The 12,632-nt window shown below is 39.2% G+C and overlaps 1 protein-coding gene across 4 annotated transcripts in view; it reads left to right on the plus strand.

Moving 5' to 3' along the window:
* The window catches only part of LOC100690420 (MTSS1-like protein), an 81,906-nt gene that overhangs the window by 52,911 nt on the left and 16,363 nt on the right, over positions 1 to 12,632 (plus strand). For 3 of the 4 annotated variants that reach the window (XM_019361146.2, XM_013264866.3, XM_019361148.2), the window contains exons 4-10: positions 4,229 to 4,313; positions 5,153 to 5,244; positions 6,298 to 6,372; positions 8,879 to 8,887; positions 10,879 to 11,036; positions 11,623 to 11,730; positions 11,820 to 11,917. In XM_019361146.2, the coding sequence (XP_019216691.1) occupies positions 4,229 to 4,313; positions 5,153 to 5,244; positions 6,298 to 6,372; positions 8,879 to 8,887; positions 10,879 to 11,036; positions 11,623 to 11,730; positions 11,820 to 11,917 (625 nt within the window). The remainder of the gene's footprint in view (positions 1 to 4,228; positions 4,314 to 5,152; positions 5,245 to 6,297; positions 6,373 to 8,878; positions 8,888 to 10,878; positions 11,037 to 11,622; positions 11,731 to 11,819; positions 11,918 to 12,632) is intronic. The other variant, XM_019361144.2, reaches the window with a different exon arrangement.

Raw genomic sequence — 12,632 nt, forward strand, 5'->3', positions numbered from 1 at the left:
AGGCACCCGTGGTTGAGGAAGCACTTGGGTGCTGATAGTCATCACTTGCATACTGCATGCTTACATGCATACTGTGCCTGAGACCTAATGAACCAAGTGGGCAATGGCACAGCTCTCTTAACTTTGCCCTGGCTAGTTTTTTCTCCTAATCTGTCAAACAAACTTGACTGATTAGGAGAAAAAACTAGCCAGGGCAAAGTTAAGAGAGCTGTGCCATTGCCCACTTAACTTTGGGGGTCACACAAACTTGGTTAGTGTATGGAATGGAAAGCCCACCCTTAAACTTACTAAGTGAACATCTTTTTTGCAGCATGTAGGGTCAGTGTTGTAAAGGGGCATATTTTAACCTACTGCATGTTTTTTTCCTCAATATAGTACTTTTAGTACAATATTTAGTTTTATTGTACTTTCCTAAATAAAATACGTTTTGGTTCCTGACCCTAACCAGCAAGTAAAAAGGAGAACCTAAAAGTGAGTTTAAACAAATCTCCTCAGCGAGCAAAAACTCCTAAACAGACTCCCGGCACACACACTCAGTCTCTTGGCTGACAAACATGTGACTTTCACCTCATCCCTCCAAATTCCAAAAGTGGATTTGTTACTCTTTTATCCTTTTTTTTATCCCTCTGTACAGTATATTCACAGAGCACTTTGCAACCAGGAAGCATTTCAAAAGCAGGAAAGGGAGAGTGACTGAAGGGAATATGAAGGAAAACAAGTAAGGTCACATGTCCCAGGAGGGGGTCCCACCCTGCTGCAGGACAGACACACAGAAAGTGTGTGTGTGTGTGTGTGTGTGGGGGGGGGGGGGTTATCTCTGAAAACTGGTGCATTCCAATTATGTGAAAATAACAAACATTAAAAAAAAATGTAATTCGGAAAAATATATTCTTATGCTGTAATGTAAAAACTACTTTCATGGGCTGTGGCTTTTTCCCTACAACTTGTTCTTGTTCACATATTATTAAAAGCAGACTATAGATACACTATTATTATTATTATTATTATTATTATTATTATCATTATTATTAATGATAATATTGATAATGGCCATGTGCTGAGACTTGCAAAGGACTTTTCTCAATTTTGCTCAAATCAGCTACAAATCAGCAGAAAGAAGAAGACCTATTCAGAAATGTTTTAATGCAAATCTTTTTCAGCAGTTTTACTCTGTTGGACTTTGTCAACCTTTCATTTTTGCTTTTTTTTGCTTTTTGCCTTTAATGATCACAGCTGAACAGACCTGACAGTGTGTGTACAATTATGCAATCCTCATTCACATGCAGCAATCCATAAACAGTGAAGCAAATCAAAAGATGAGTATGTTCAAAATGCGCAGTGTGGTTTGAGCCTTGTTAGTTCCTCTTTGGTTCGAGTTAACATGGTGATTTGGCTTCGAAGAAAACGAAAACTGACTTGGATGTTGACAGACACAGTAGCTGGATTCCAGATGTGAGTAGTTACAGTTTTTTGTCTAGTTGTTGATCTCCTATGGAGTCTGAGAGGCCTGGTAATAACAGACAAACAGGAAGAGCACCATCATAAATGTAGAGATCAAACACACACACACACACACACACACACACACACACACACACACACACACACTTGGCTGTAACTCCAGTCCCATGGTTCTCACTCCAGCAGTGAGCTCATTAAAATGTGCAAAGCGACCCCTTTCGTCTTCATTCCCTCTCATCTCTCCTCCACCTCGTCCTCTCTCATTTCTTTCCCAAATCATCATTTTTCCTTCGACACCAACTATCACACACCAACACTCTTCATTAGTTTCACTAGAGATCCACTCACTGATTTCGGGTAAGATCACATTCTCGGCAGGCACAGTTCAAACCACTCCTTCAGTTGTATAACTGCTCAACGTGCACATTGTACACTTTTATATTCTGAGTATGTGTGTATGAATGTGTCTGTGTGTGTGTGTGTGTGTGTGTGTGTGTGTGTGTGTGTGTGTGTGTGTGTGCGTGTGTTTGGGGGTGGGTGTCTCTGCTTTAATGAATGGTTGCCGGGTAGAACAGGAGGCGTGATGGAGGAATTTGCTAATTATGAATGGAGCGCTTCTCTCTGGTTGTGAACAACGCAGTATGTGTGTGTGTGTGTGGATGTGTGTGTTTGTGAGAGGGAGAGAGTCTGTGTGTGGTTTGGCGTTTTGAGTGTGTGGTTGTGTGGTAGCATACAGGCATACATCTGAGTATATGCCTTGTGGTTGTTTTAATCAAGGGGTTGCTGATTTGAATCTGCTGACTGTCTGGCGAGGAAATTAAATGTGCAATACTAATTACCACTGTACTGCTCATGAGCAAGGCATTAGATTGATCAGACGAGAATAGCACCAAGTCATTCTGTTTCAAATTAGAACAGAAGGGAACCCACATAACACTGATTTTATGAAATCAAATGTAGTAGGTAATGCAGATTTAACTGACTGCAAAGGAGGTCTCCACACTCCCTGGTAATTACGGGGTACTCTAGACTAGTTTGTGTGTCAAAGGTTTAAAGCTGCTGAGGTCACTGTGGTGGAAGTGGTGACCTGGATGTCTGCCTTTGAGCAGGAAACTGAATTTTATTCCTTATTATACATAAAAAAATATGCATTTCACTTTTAAAAACTCTAACCCAACTTCCCAAAGCTTAACTACCTCATCATCACCCTAAGCTGTTTTCACACATGAACTTCAGAGGATATCAGGAGATTAGGTTGGAGACTGTCCAAAGTTCACATTTCTCACATCTAGGAAGCAACAGGAGAGAGTTCATTTAAGTGTACCAGAAATACTCAGATTTAGATGAGACAGCTGCCTGGATGGAGTGTGCGGGAGGCAGGACACATGACTTACTCACTGCAAATTCAGTGGACTATCAGTCTAAGAAACCATAAGTTATCGACTGAGCCAGCTAAACTCTGGGGCATCTAGGGAAGCCAGTTTTCACTTCGGGCCACTCATCACTGCATTCAGAGTGCATTTTTTTTAAAAGCTCTTCACAGTTTATCTGCATGCAGCTCAAGTCTGTTCAAACATGATCAAACTGACTCCAGAAAGCTTCCTGTACCAACATTTTTGAGTCTTGCTAACAAATTCTGCACTGCATAAGAACACGTCTGCTTTGAGAGACTACTCTCACATGGTCCTGATGAATGTTCAGTTCAACTCTGTTAGACATATCCTGACATGCAGTTCCTTTAGGTAAGGTCTAGAAAAGTTCAGGGCTGTTAAATAACTGTAATTTCAATCATTTTGTCATGTGGAGTGTGCATAGGTGATGGCCCAAATGCAGGACACAGACAGGCAGAGTGCAAAACAAGAATATTTCTACAATTACAAAATTATATGTTTTATGTGGTGAAATTAAAGCTAAGTGGAAGTAAAGTTCTAGTAAACGTGTGCATTGGTTGAAAATGTCCTTTTTATTTGGAAATTATAATTCCAGTTTTGGATGAAAATGTTAAAAAGAACGTATTAGATTAATGCGCTTCCTCCTGCTGTACTCCCCATGCACATTACTCTGTAAGCCAGCCTAAGCCCGTATGATAAACAGGAGGAAATCACATTTGGTTGCTGTTTAATCTGAATTTTCTGCTATATACATTTCACCGGCAGTAGAGATTATGGCCTCTCTAAGTAAGGTATACTATATAAGCCTGACTTCTGTTTAAAAGTCTTTAAATGCGTAGCATGAGAGTAAAGCTTTAATCACTTTTCTTGTGCAGGCTTTCCACCTGTAGTGCAGCGGCAACAGATCTGACGACCTTGTTTGGAAGTTAGCAGTCTCTGCCATCACTTAAATTGACTTAAACTCTGAGGTCAACTTTTTCCACATGGATCTACTGCCTTAAAATAGACTGCTGTTTACAGCTGCAGGTTAGCTACTCACGAAACTGGGTCCCTGCGCAGGACACACACACTCACAAGACACTGCTTTATTTGGATGAAGCCGGGGTGTGCGCGTAGTGTCTACACGAGGCAGATCGGTGTCTTGTGTAAACACTGGCTGGAGGTAAAATAATACAAAGTCTGTGTAGCTGTTCGTGTGTTTGAAAGCTGCAGCGCTTTTAACTGCATTACATTACACAGCACACAGAGAGCTATAACGTAAATATTGATCACAGCTATGTGATCTTTGTTTTTGTGGAACAGAAATAAGAGGTCTTTGTGGTAAATTTACTAGGAGATTTTATGCTTCACAATAAGATCCTGGTTTGTTTTTCCAGGCGCAACCAGAGATATCGGATCAGCTCTGACCAGGATGTGCATGAGGCATCGCAGCATTGAGGCCAAACTTCGTCAGTTCACCAAGTAAGAAATGATCCTTCAAGCTCCCTTATTTCAAGTAGGAATTTGTTCCCTTCTGTAACTTTTTCCACTGATCCTAAACTGCAGCCCATCAGGATGTTTCAGAAGTCAGAAAATGCTCAACTTTGTGTGTATTTCCAAGTAAAGCTGACTTTGTTTTATGATTATGATGGGGCACATGTTTGGTGAGGTTTTCTTGACAGCAATATGGACTCCATTAGGAACATTGGTCTGTCTATCCATATTGAAGTGGCTGTAAATAAATACAGCTATGGCACACAATGCAAACCGCTCTGGAAACCTCACCAAGAGTCTGCTTTCAACCATTGTTTGCCTTTATCTTCATTTTTTTCTACTTTCTAATGACTTTTCCACAGCAAAAGCTATTACACTGATGATGATGGTAATGGCGATAATGATCTATGACTGTGGTAATGACGGGGTTTTTGATGACTGATTTATCTTAAAGCTCTTGTGTGGCTTTGTATAAAAAATGTACACATGTCGTAATAGTCATGCATTTATCTTAATATTTGAGCATGTGCATCACATGTGTATGCATGTGTGGACATGTTGTGGGAAAATGTCCAGATACTAAAATTATGAAGTAGAACAATAGGTGGAGGTGATGTATACATTACCATGTTTTCAGAAATATGTTTTGTACTTTTTGCACTGTTCTGTGGGACTTGGAGATCTGAATATTGCAGGTTTACACTAAACCAGTCATTTGTCACAATGTCACACTTAGGAACTATTTGACGAATCCCTGCTCACCGTCTCTGATACTGCCAGTGCATCTAACCTGCATTCACATATCTACTTCTTTGTCTCTCTCACAGTGCTTTGATGGAGAGTCTTATCACTCCTCTTCAGGACAAGATTGAGGACTGGAAGAAGACAGCCAACCAGCTGGATAAGGATCACGCCAAAGGTACACAGACATCCCAGATTTGCTTATTCATTCAACTTCAACATCACTAAATTCTAACCCCATATCCTCACCGCTGAAGTAGCTTTAAGTGTACTGCTTATGTACGGCTCTAACAGAAGGGCAAATGTTTGATCAGCTAGGCTGCACCATTGCTATGCTAGCACAGGCTAGCAGTGAATAGAAAAAGCGAACTCTGCACACCATTTTAAAATGAGGTTTCAGCAGCGCTGTAGGTGGCGTGTATCCCTACCTTGATCACATTGCAGCTTCTTAGAGCTACGCTCCTCTTTACCTGCTCATCGTCACTCCTTGCAAGCTTGCACTCCAGCAGCTGGAAAAGTAATGAATGCAGATGTCCTAACTGTCAAACAGCCAAAGAATCATGTCTGAAAATGCCAAGGAAGTATTCTCATCAAGTTATCTGTTCCACTGCCAGGGTGTCAGATAGTTGACCTAAACTTTGAGGGAAAGCATGTTTGGGGCTTCTGATGTAGCCGGGACACTTCCTGTTCTGTGCACTGGTCATTCTTTACAAATGCTTTAAAAAAGACAAAGCCAGTGTTGTTAGGATAACATTGTGCCAAATACATGTTGTCTTTTCCTCATTCCATAAACCATACTACTCAGACTATGATCAGACTGAAATCTGACACCAGGAAAATTTGTCCCAAACCAAACTGTATGTTCATATGCAGGAGTCTGTCTATAGACTTTATTTTGGTACTTGACAGAACTAGCCTCTGTCGATATAAACAGGATATTTACCTATTAATATGTGTTTCCGCAGTAAACAGGTAATCCCACTTGAACATTTGCTTCCACATCATTCGGTTCTAAAACTATACCTTTGTATACAACAGTGTCTAAATGGGAGCGGGTACATTTGAAACCAAACATATTAATCAGTGTTTCGCTGATCACTTGGTGGTTTCGCTTTCTGAAAGTTAATATTGTTTCTATTTGAGTTATTATTGGAAATGCAAGACAGTATGAGTTTGCTCAGCAGCTTTTGCATTCCGTTTACTAAAACATCTCTCTCTATTCTCTGTCAAGAGTACAAGAGGTCACGTCATGAGATCAAGAAGAAATCATCTGACACCATGAAACTGCAGAAGAAGGCTCGTAAAGGTAACGATAAGCCGTCTAACAGTCAAGCTCAAGCTCATGGTTGTCACTCAGACAGTTCTTGTCCAAGTGGTATTTGTGTGTTTTATGTATTGCAGCTGCGAATATATTTAGATATCCAGTTCGTTGTTCCTACTGTTATTTATATAAACACAACATTGTAAGTGTAACGCTGCAGTTAATCACAAAAAAGAGCCATTTTGTATCTGACTGGCACTCATGATAACAGACTACGTGAGCATCATCCAAACAGTAACTTGAGTCGTTCTCAGATAAATGAATTATAAGTTTATATTGCCATCTGGTGGCATTCTGTAAAATTACAGGTCTTTTCTCATTTGTCCTGAATCGCTTTACCCAGTGAGGCAGCAGCCAATAATTGTTGGTTTCTTTCTGCTGCTGCTTCCGTTCAGTTGCCAGGCAGATTAATTTACACATGCAAGTTGTCTAAAATATATTTCAAGATAATTATTTATGATTATTGAAATTGTTGTTTTATATTTTATATAAAACATATACCCTTGAATGAGTGTTATATATACTCTTTCAAGGGTTTGTCAGAATTTAAATTTATATTTATGTAGAAAGAGACGGGGGAAAGCAAAATGCACTTTCAATTTGAAGTATCTTTAAAGTAGCCACATTTTGCTTTGATGAATGCTTTGCATGCTCATTACAGTCTCTCAGCCTGGATCATGAGGACAACTTCCAAAATGTTTTCCTACAGCTATGATGGAGCTTTTTCTTCTATATGCACAGTAACTCATGCCTGACTGTGTCAGGTGGGTTTACATTACCATATTGTAGAGGTCAGGTCCTCTGGTGTAGTATTCCACACTCTGGTAGCCTTTACCTAGCCTACAGTTGCATTGCCTCATGGGAAAAATAAGAAAACAAATTGTCGTCCAAAGCACAGGTAACTCTTGGACTTAGTTTCCTGGGGCAGTCTTTGTGAGAGTCCATCATTTTTGTCTTTACAATTATTAAACAGAAAAGCTAGTCAGTAGGTTCATATGTCATTTCTGTTTACGTAGTTAGGTGGGGTTTGCATTAGCATTTATTACTGCAGTAGTTGTATAAAGCTAGCTGTGTTTGTTGTACTGCGTTGGCACAAACACAACTAATGGACTGAAACAGAAAAAGAAAAAAGTTAACATTTTACAGGAAACAGCTATTTAACCTTTAAATTCTTTTTCTTTTCGTTTAGGGAGAAAGGCTTATAAGCACATTAGTATGTTGGAAATAGAGTAAACAGTTATTTGTAAGGCAAAAAATGCACCCATATAGAAAGCAGAAAAAAATAAAGAATTGAAAGGTTTGCTGTGAACAAACGCTTATAATGTTGGTAATGTGATAATAATAATAATGATAATGTTGATACTGGTACCTCAAAAAAGTTTGCACCATTTAAATTGGTAAGTTTTTTTTTGCTTCAAATCATATATAATCAAAATCAGTGAAAAAAGAAGCAGAATTTAAATTCAGCCTGTCTTCAGAGGTTTCCTGTGAAGCAATAATATATATTAGTATATTACTATTATTATGCAAAGCTATCATCAGTGCAAAGAGATGATAGATTTCGTTTGTATTCATAAAAAGTCATGTCATGATCACTTCAGTTTTTTCTAGCCTGATTACTTTAGGAAGTCCACACCTTCAAAAGCAACCCAGTGACTGTAAATCTGAATGCAAGTTATATGCTTAGAGATGTCATTTTCTCACATTAAACAAGGGTAATATAAGAAATTATCTTAAAACGATAGTCTGATGTCGTTGAAGGGGGTTTGTATGAGGCGCTTCACAGTAGTCAGTGCGTTACCTATTGTAGAAGTTATCACACACCTACTGCACCTACTATAACTGAAAAGTTACCAGTGTAACAGATAAGCAAAGTCCTGCTTTCAAGGGTCAGCAGCAGAATGTATTTTTAAAAAAAGTACAAAAGCATACCGAGACGTCACACTGCCCTTTCTCCTGAGTCCTCAGTCTGAACTTCTATCCATCTATGCGAGTTTAAAGCCATCAGACATTGTAGTTCACATGGCATGGGAGTTCATGTGGCTAAAATACGTTTTGATGCTGATCTCTTCCACACTGGCACAATGTTTCCACAATGTTGCATACCTGGGTGCTTCTCCAAAATGAGCCAGCTCCACTTTTGAAAACCTAAACTATCCTTTAACAACACTAGATTAACAGTGAAACTGTGCAATGTCCATTCCTGTGTCTGATAAGCCCCACCGCAGCTGATGCTTGATGATATTATTGTTTCTGGATTGAACTTTTGGTTGCAGCTGTATTATTTTGCTCTAACATTTGGCACTGTGGCTGTCTTGTGATGGCTTCCTTGTACTAACCCTAACAATGAGTTCTGCTATTTCTGCTCTCCCCGCCCCTGTCTCTCTCTCTCTCTGTTTCCTTCTCTTTCCTTACTTTGCTTCCTTTTTTGCTGTCTCCCCCTCTCACTGCTACGTCTCTCTGTCTCTCCTCCCCTCTGGTATTTGTATAGAGATGCAGGGTAAGTATCAGCCTGTCGCTCGCTGCTCTACCGCATCACATCCTTTCCTTCTTAAATTTCCAGCATTTGCCTGCAGGCAGTGATTATTACTAAATTTGAGGTCATGGAAAAGTTTTGGGGGTATATCAGGAAATTGTCTTCCATAATGAAATAGTCATGTAAGCAGACTTAAGGGGAATAGAGAGAACCTTATCAGGGCTGGATTAACCCACCACAGGGACTCCAATAATAAGCTGTAGGCTTTTGTTTAATTTAACTCGCTCTCAGTGCATAAATTGTTATTAATTAGTTATGAGTTTATGGTAATGTAATTAGCATACAATTATTTTGTCAAGTACACCGTATAAGCACATTGCAAGCTGAAATAATAAAGCCTTAAAGCTAAATTTCTATCTGAGGCCCATTACAACACAGGTGCTTTTAGGCTGGTGCCACTTTAGTTTAAACATGAAACACGTGCTGTGTGTCCTGAACTGCATCACACTCAGTCTGTTTTCTTCATTTTAATCAGCTAAGTCCTCCATTCTAGTCTGTGTGCAGAAAATGTGCAGAACAGTTTGCCCAGTGGCCAACGGAAAAACTGATATTTGTATTTGTATTTGTATTTCCTATATTTTATTCATCCTTTGGTGCCAGGGAAACCAAACAATGTTCAAAAATCTGCATGACCAGATTTGAAGATTTAAAGCTTTAAATAAACACAGACAAAATGATAAAGAACTTTCATGATCTTCTACAGAGCCGATGTGTCAGGGTCATTGTAGAAGATCATGCATTTTGATGTTGGAAGGTTTCAATCAGAAAATTTTAATTTGCCTGAAACAACTGATATTGAGATTTTTTTGTGACCGGTGATTCATGAAGTGGGGTAGCAATGTTGTTAAATGACGTTAATTTATAGGTTAAAATATACTTCTGACTTTTCTGCACAAACACAATTATTTGTAGTCTTTTTACCACAAATTGAATGTCACATTTTGAACCTCAACCTTTTGGATCACCTGAATAGTTACATACTGTGCCCAGTGGGTCATCCAGCCTCGCTTGTAATGGGCATCATTCTACTGAGCCAACAACAACATGACAGTTTCATTTATTGCACCTAAATGGTCGACTGGGGTTTAGCTTTTACTTCTCCATTGAAAATAATGAAACCTGTAACCATGACCTTTGTAAAAACTACATGAACTAGCTCCAATGCTTCCTAAACAAGTTTTGCCCCTCGTGACAGATTAGAGCTCAGCCTCTGTAGTTAGCTGTCTTGTAGTGTCACTTATAACAATGCATGATGTAACTGAACTTCTTCCTCGACTCCTGCATGACTTTTGTAGCTGTTACTATCAGCTTTGTAGTGACACTGCAGGCTTCCATCTGACTCTCATGCTACCCCTCCTCGGCTGTTATCTCCGTCATTTTGTTCCTGATTCTGCTCTTACATGCTGTAACACTACAAAGAAATATTTCATGTCTTGCTTTCCATTTACTGCATTTGATGTATTTTTATAGATAGCAGATAGAATTTCTTTTTTCAGATTACATATGCACTTATATTTAAGCTTTTATTATCAAGGTATTGCAGTATAGTTACAACAGATATGATGACATTAAATTTTTAGCAAAACTTTTAGCAAAAAGTCTTAGTTCATTAAAAAAAACATAGGAAACTGACTACAGCACATTAATATTAGAACAAATACAGAGCTAAAATAGCTTAAAAACAAACACATAAACAAAAACCATGTTGCTGCTTTTTTTGTCTTGGTCAAAATTTTAAAATCTGTACTAGCGGTTGGATGAACTCCTGCATTATGGAAAGCAAAGCTTGACAGAGAGATATCCACATTTAGTTACATTAACACTTTTCCACACCTCCATCTTTCTTTCCTTTTTCATTTTCACCCTCTGATGAAAACCTCTACCTTCCTGTGTCAGTCTCTGCTCTCTCGTTTGATAAACATCTCTCACCCACTGCTACGCCTTCTCCCACCCAGGGCGAGGGGACCTGCAGCCACAGCTCGACAGTGCCATGCAGGATGTGACCGACATGTGCCTGCTGATGGAGGAGACTGAGAAGCAGGCGGTGCGCCGTGCCCTGGTGGAGGAGAGGGGTCGCTTCTGCACCTTCATTGGTTTCCTTCAGCCAGTTGTGGTGAGGACACATATGGAGGAAATGTGGTAGACTGTAACAGCAGGAGGAAAAGATGGATAGATGAGGGCAAGCACTGTCTAAAGCAACTTTTAAAGTGCCATACAGAGAAGCGTGTTCGCTGAACAGCTCCACTGATAATTACTGTATTTGAACCCATTGTTTGACATTGCTCCATTAAAAAAAAAAACACATGTATTTAGCTACAAAACTATAAGGCTAAAATGAACAACCTTGGGCTGTACTGATGAAAGACACTTTAAAGAATAGCTTCAGTATAACATTTATCTTGCAGAAAACCATTAATTAATAAACAATGTAAAGCAAAAACATGTGAAATGAGTTGTTACTTTATGTGTCGTACTGAAACTTCAACCACATTATCTTTATAAAGACAAGAAACTAAACTGCTTTGCTTACAGTACCTAATTTACAGTTTAATTATATCACGAAAAATAATCATACATAAAAATAACTAGAGCTCTGAGTATAATTAACTGTGTTATGGTTGTTGTGGAAACTGTACACTGAGAATTTTTGGACTTTAGGGTAAAAGAAAAAGTAAAAATGTTTTCTATCTTGTTTTAAGAATGGAGAGATTGCTATGCTGGGTGAGATCACCCATCTCCAGGCCATCATCGATGACCTCACTGTGCTGACAACTGATCCGCACAAACTGCCCCCTGCCAGTGAACAGGTGAAAAGCATACGCAAACACGACATGCAGAATGCACAAAGACAGAAACAAATAGAAGACAAACCTCTGACTCCTACACGTTCTCTCAGGTGATTAAGGATCTAAAGGGGTCCGATTACAGCTGGTCCTATCAGACCCCTCCGTCATCCCCAAGCAGCTCTGGCTCACGCAAGAGCAGCATGTGCAGGTACTCACACACAAATACACTCTTATCCATACACACATAGGCAGTGTTCTCAGTATCAGAAAGAGGAGCCATCCTTGATGTTTATATGTCAGCGTGATTGTCAGTCGTTTTGTCTACATGTCAGTCTGTCATTACATTCTGTGCAGTCTGTGGGTGATAGAGCCACTCATTTAACCCCAGAAATGTTCCTTCATAATCAGGCTGTGGTGATTCTGCATAATTATAGGACTCAATTTAGATCAAACTGGACCACATATAGCTCTAACATGGCCATTAAAACATGATGACGGCCAAACACTCACTGAAAAACATTAAAATGTAAACTCTGCCAGCAAAGTAGAAAATGCTACCTGAACAGAAAGGTTGTCTGTTCAGGTAGTTGAAAGGTAGTTTAAATCCAAATGTCTGTTGAAATGAAAGGTCATTTATACATCTGATGAAGTTGGTGCTTCAACAAGCTTTTGATGATTGGGTCATCCTCAGTTTTGTAGAAGCACTGCCTTCAGACAGAACAGCACTAAATAAATGATAATAAAGAATCTAGGATTGTGGCCTTAAGATAAGTTATGACAGCCTCTCTTTTACTAGCCAAATGCATAAAAAAAACTGAATACTTTGGAAAGACTACAAACTGATTTCTATGGTTCTGTGAAGCAAACTGCATGAGTGTCAGTGCATGTGAAGCAGATTCACAGCGTTTTGCCTTCAGTGTTTA

The sequence above is a fragment of the Oreochromis niloticus genome, linkage group LG1, assembly GCF_001858045.2.
Source record: "Oreochromis niloticus isolate F11D_XX linkage group LG1, O_niloticus_UMD_NMBU, whole genome shotgun sequence".
NCBI classification, from domain to species: Eukaryota; Metazoa; Chordata; class Actinopteri; order Cichliformes; family Cichlidae; genus Oreochromis; species Oreochromis niloticus.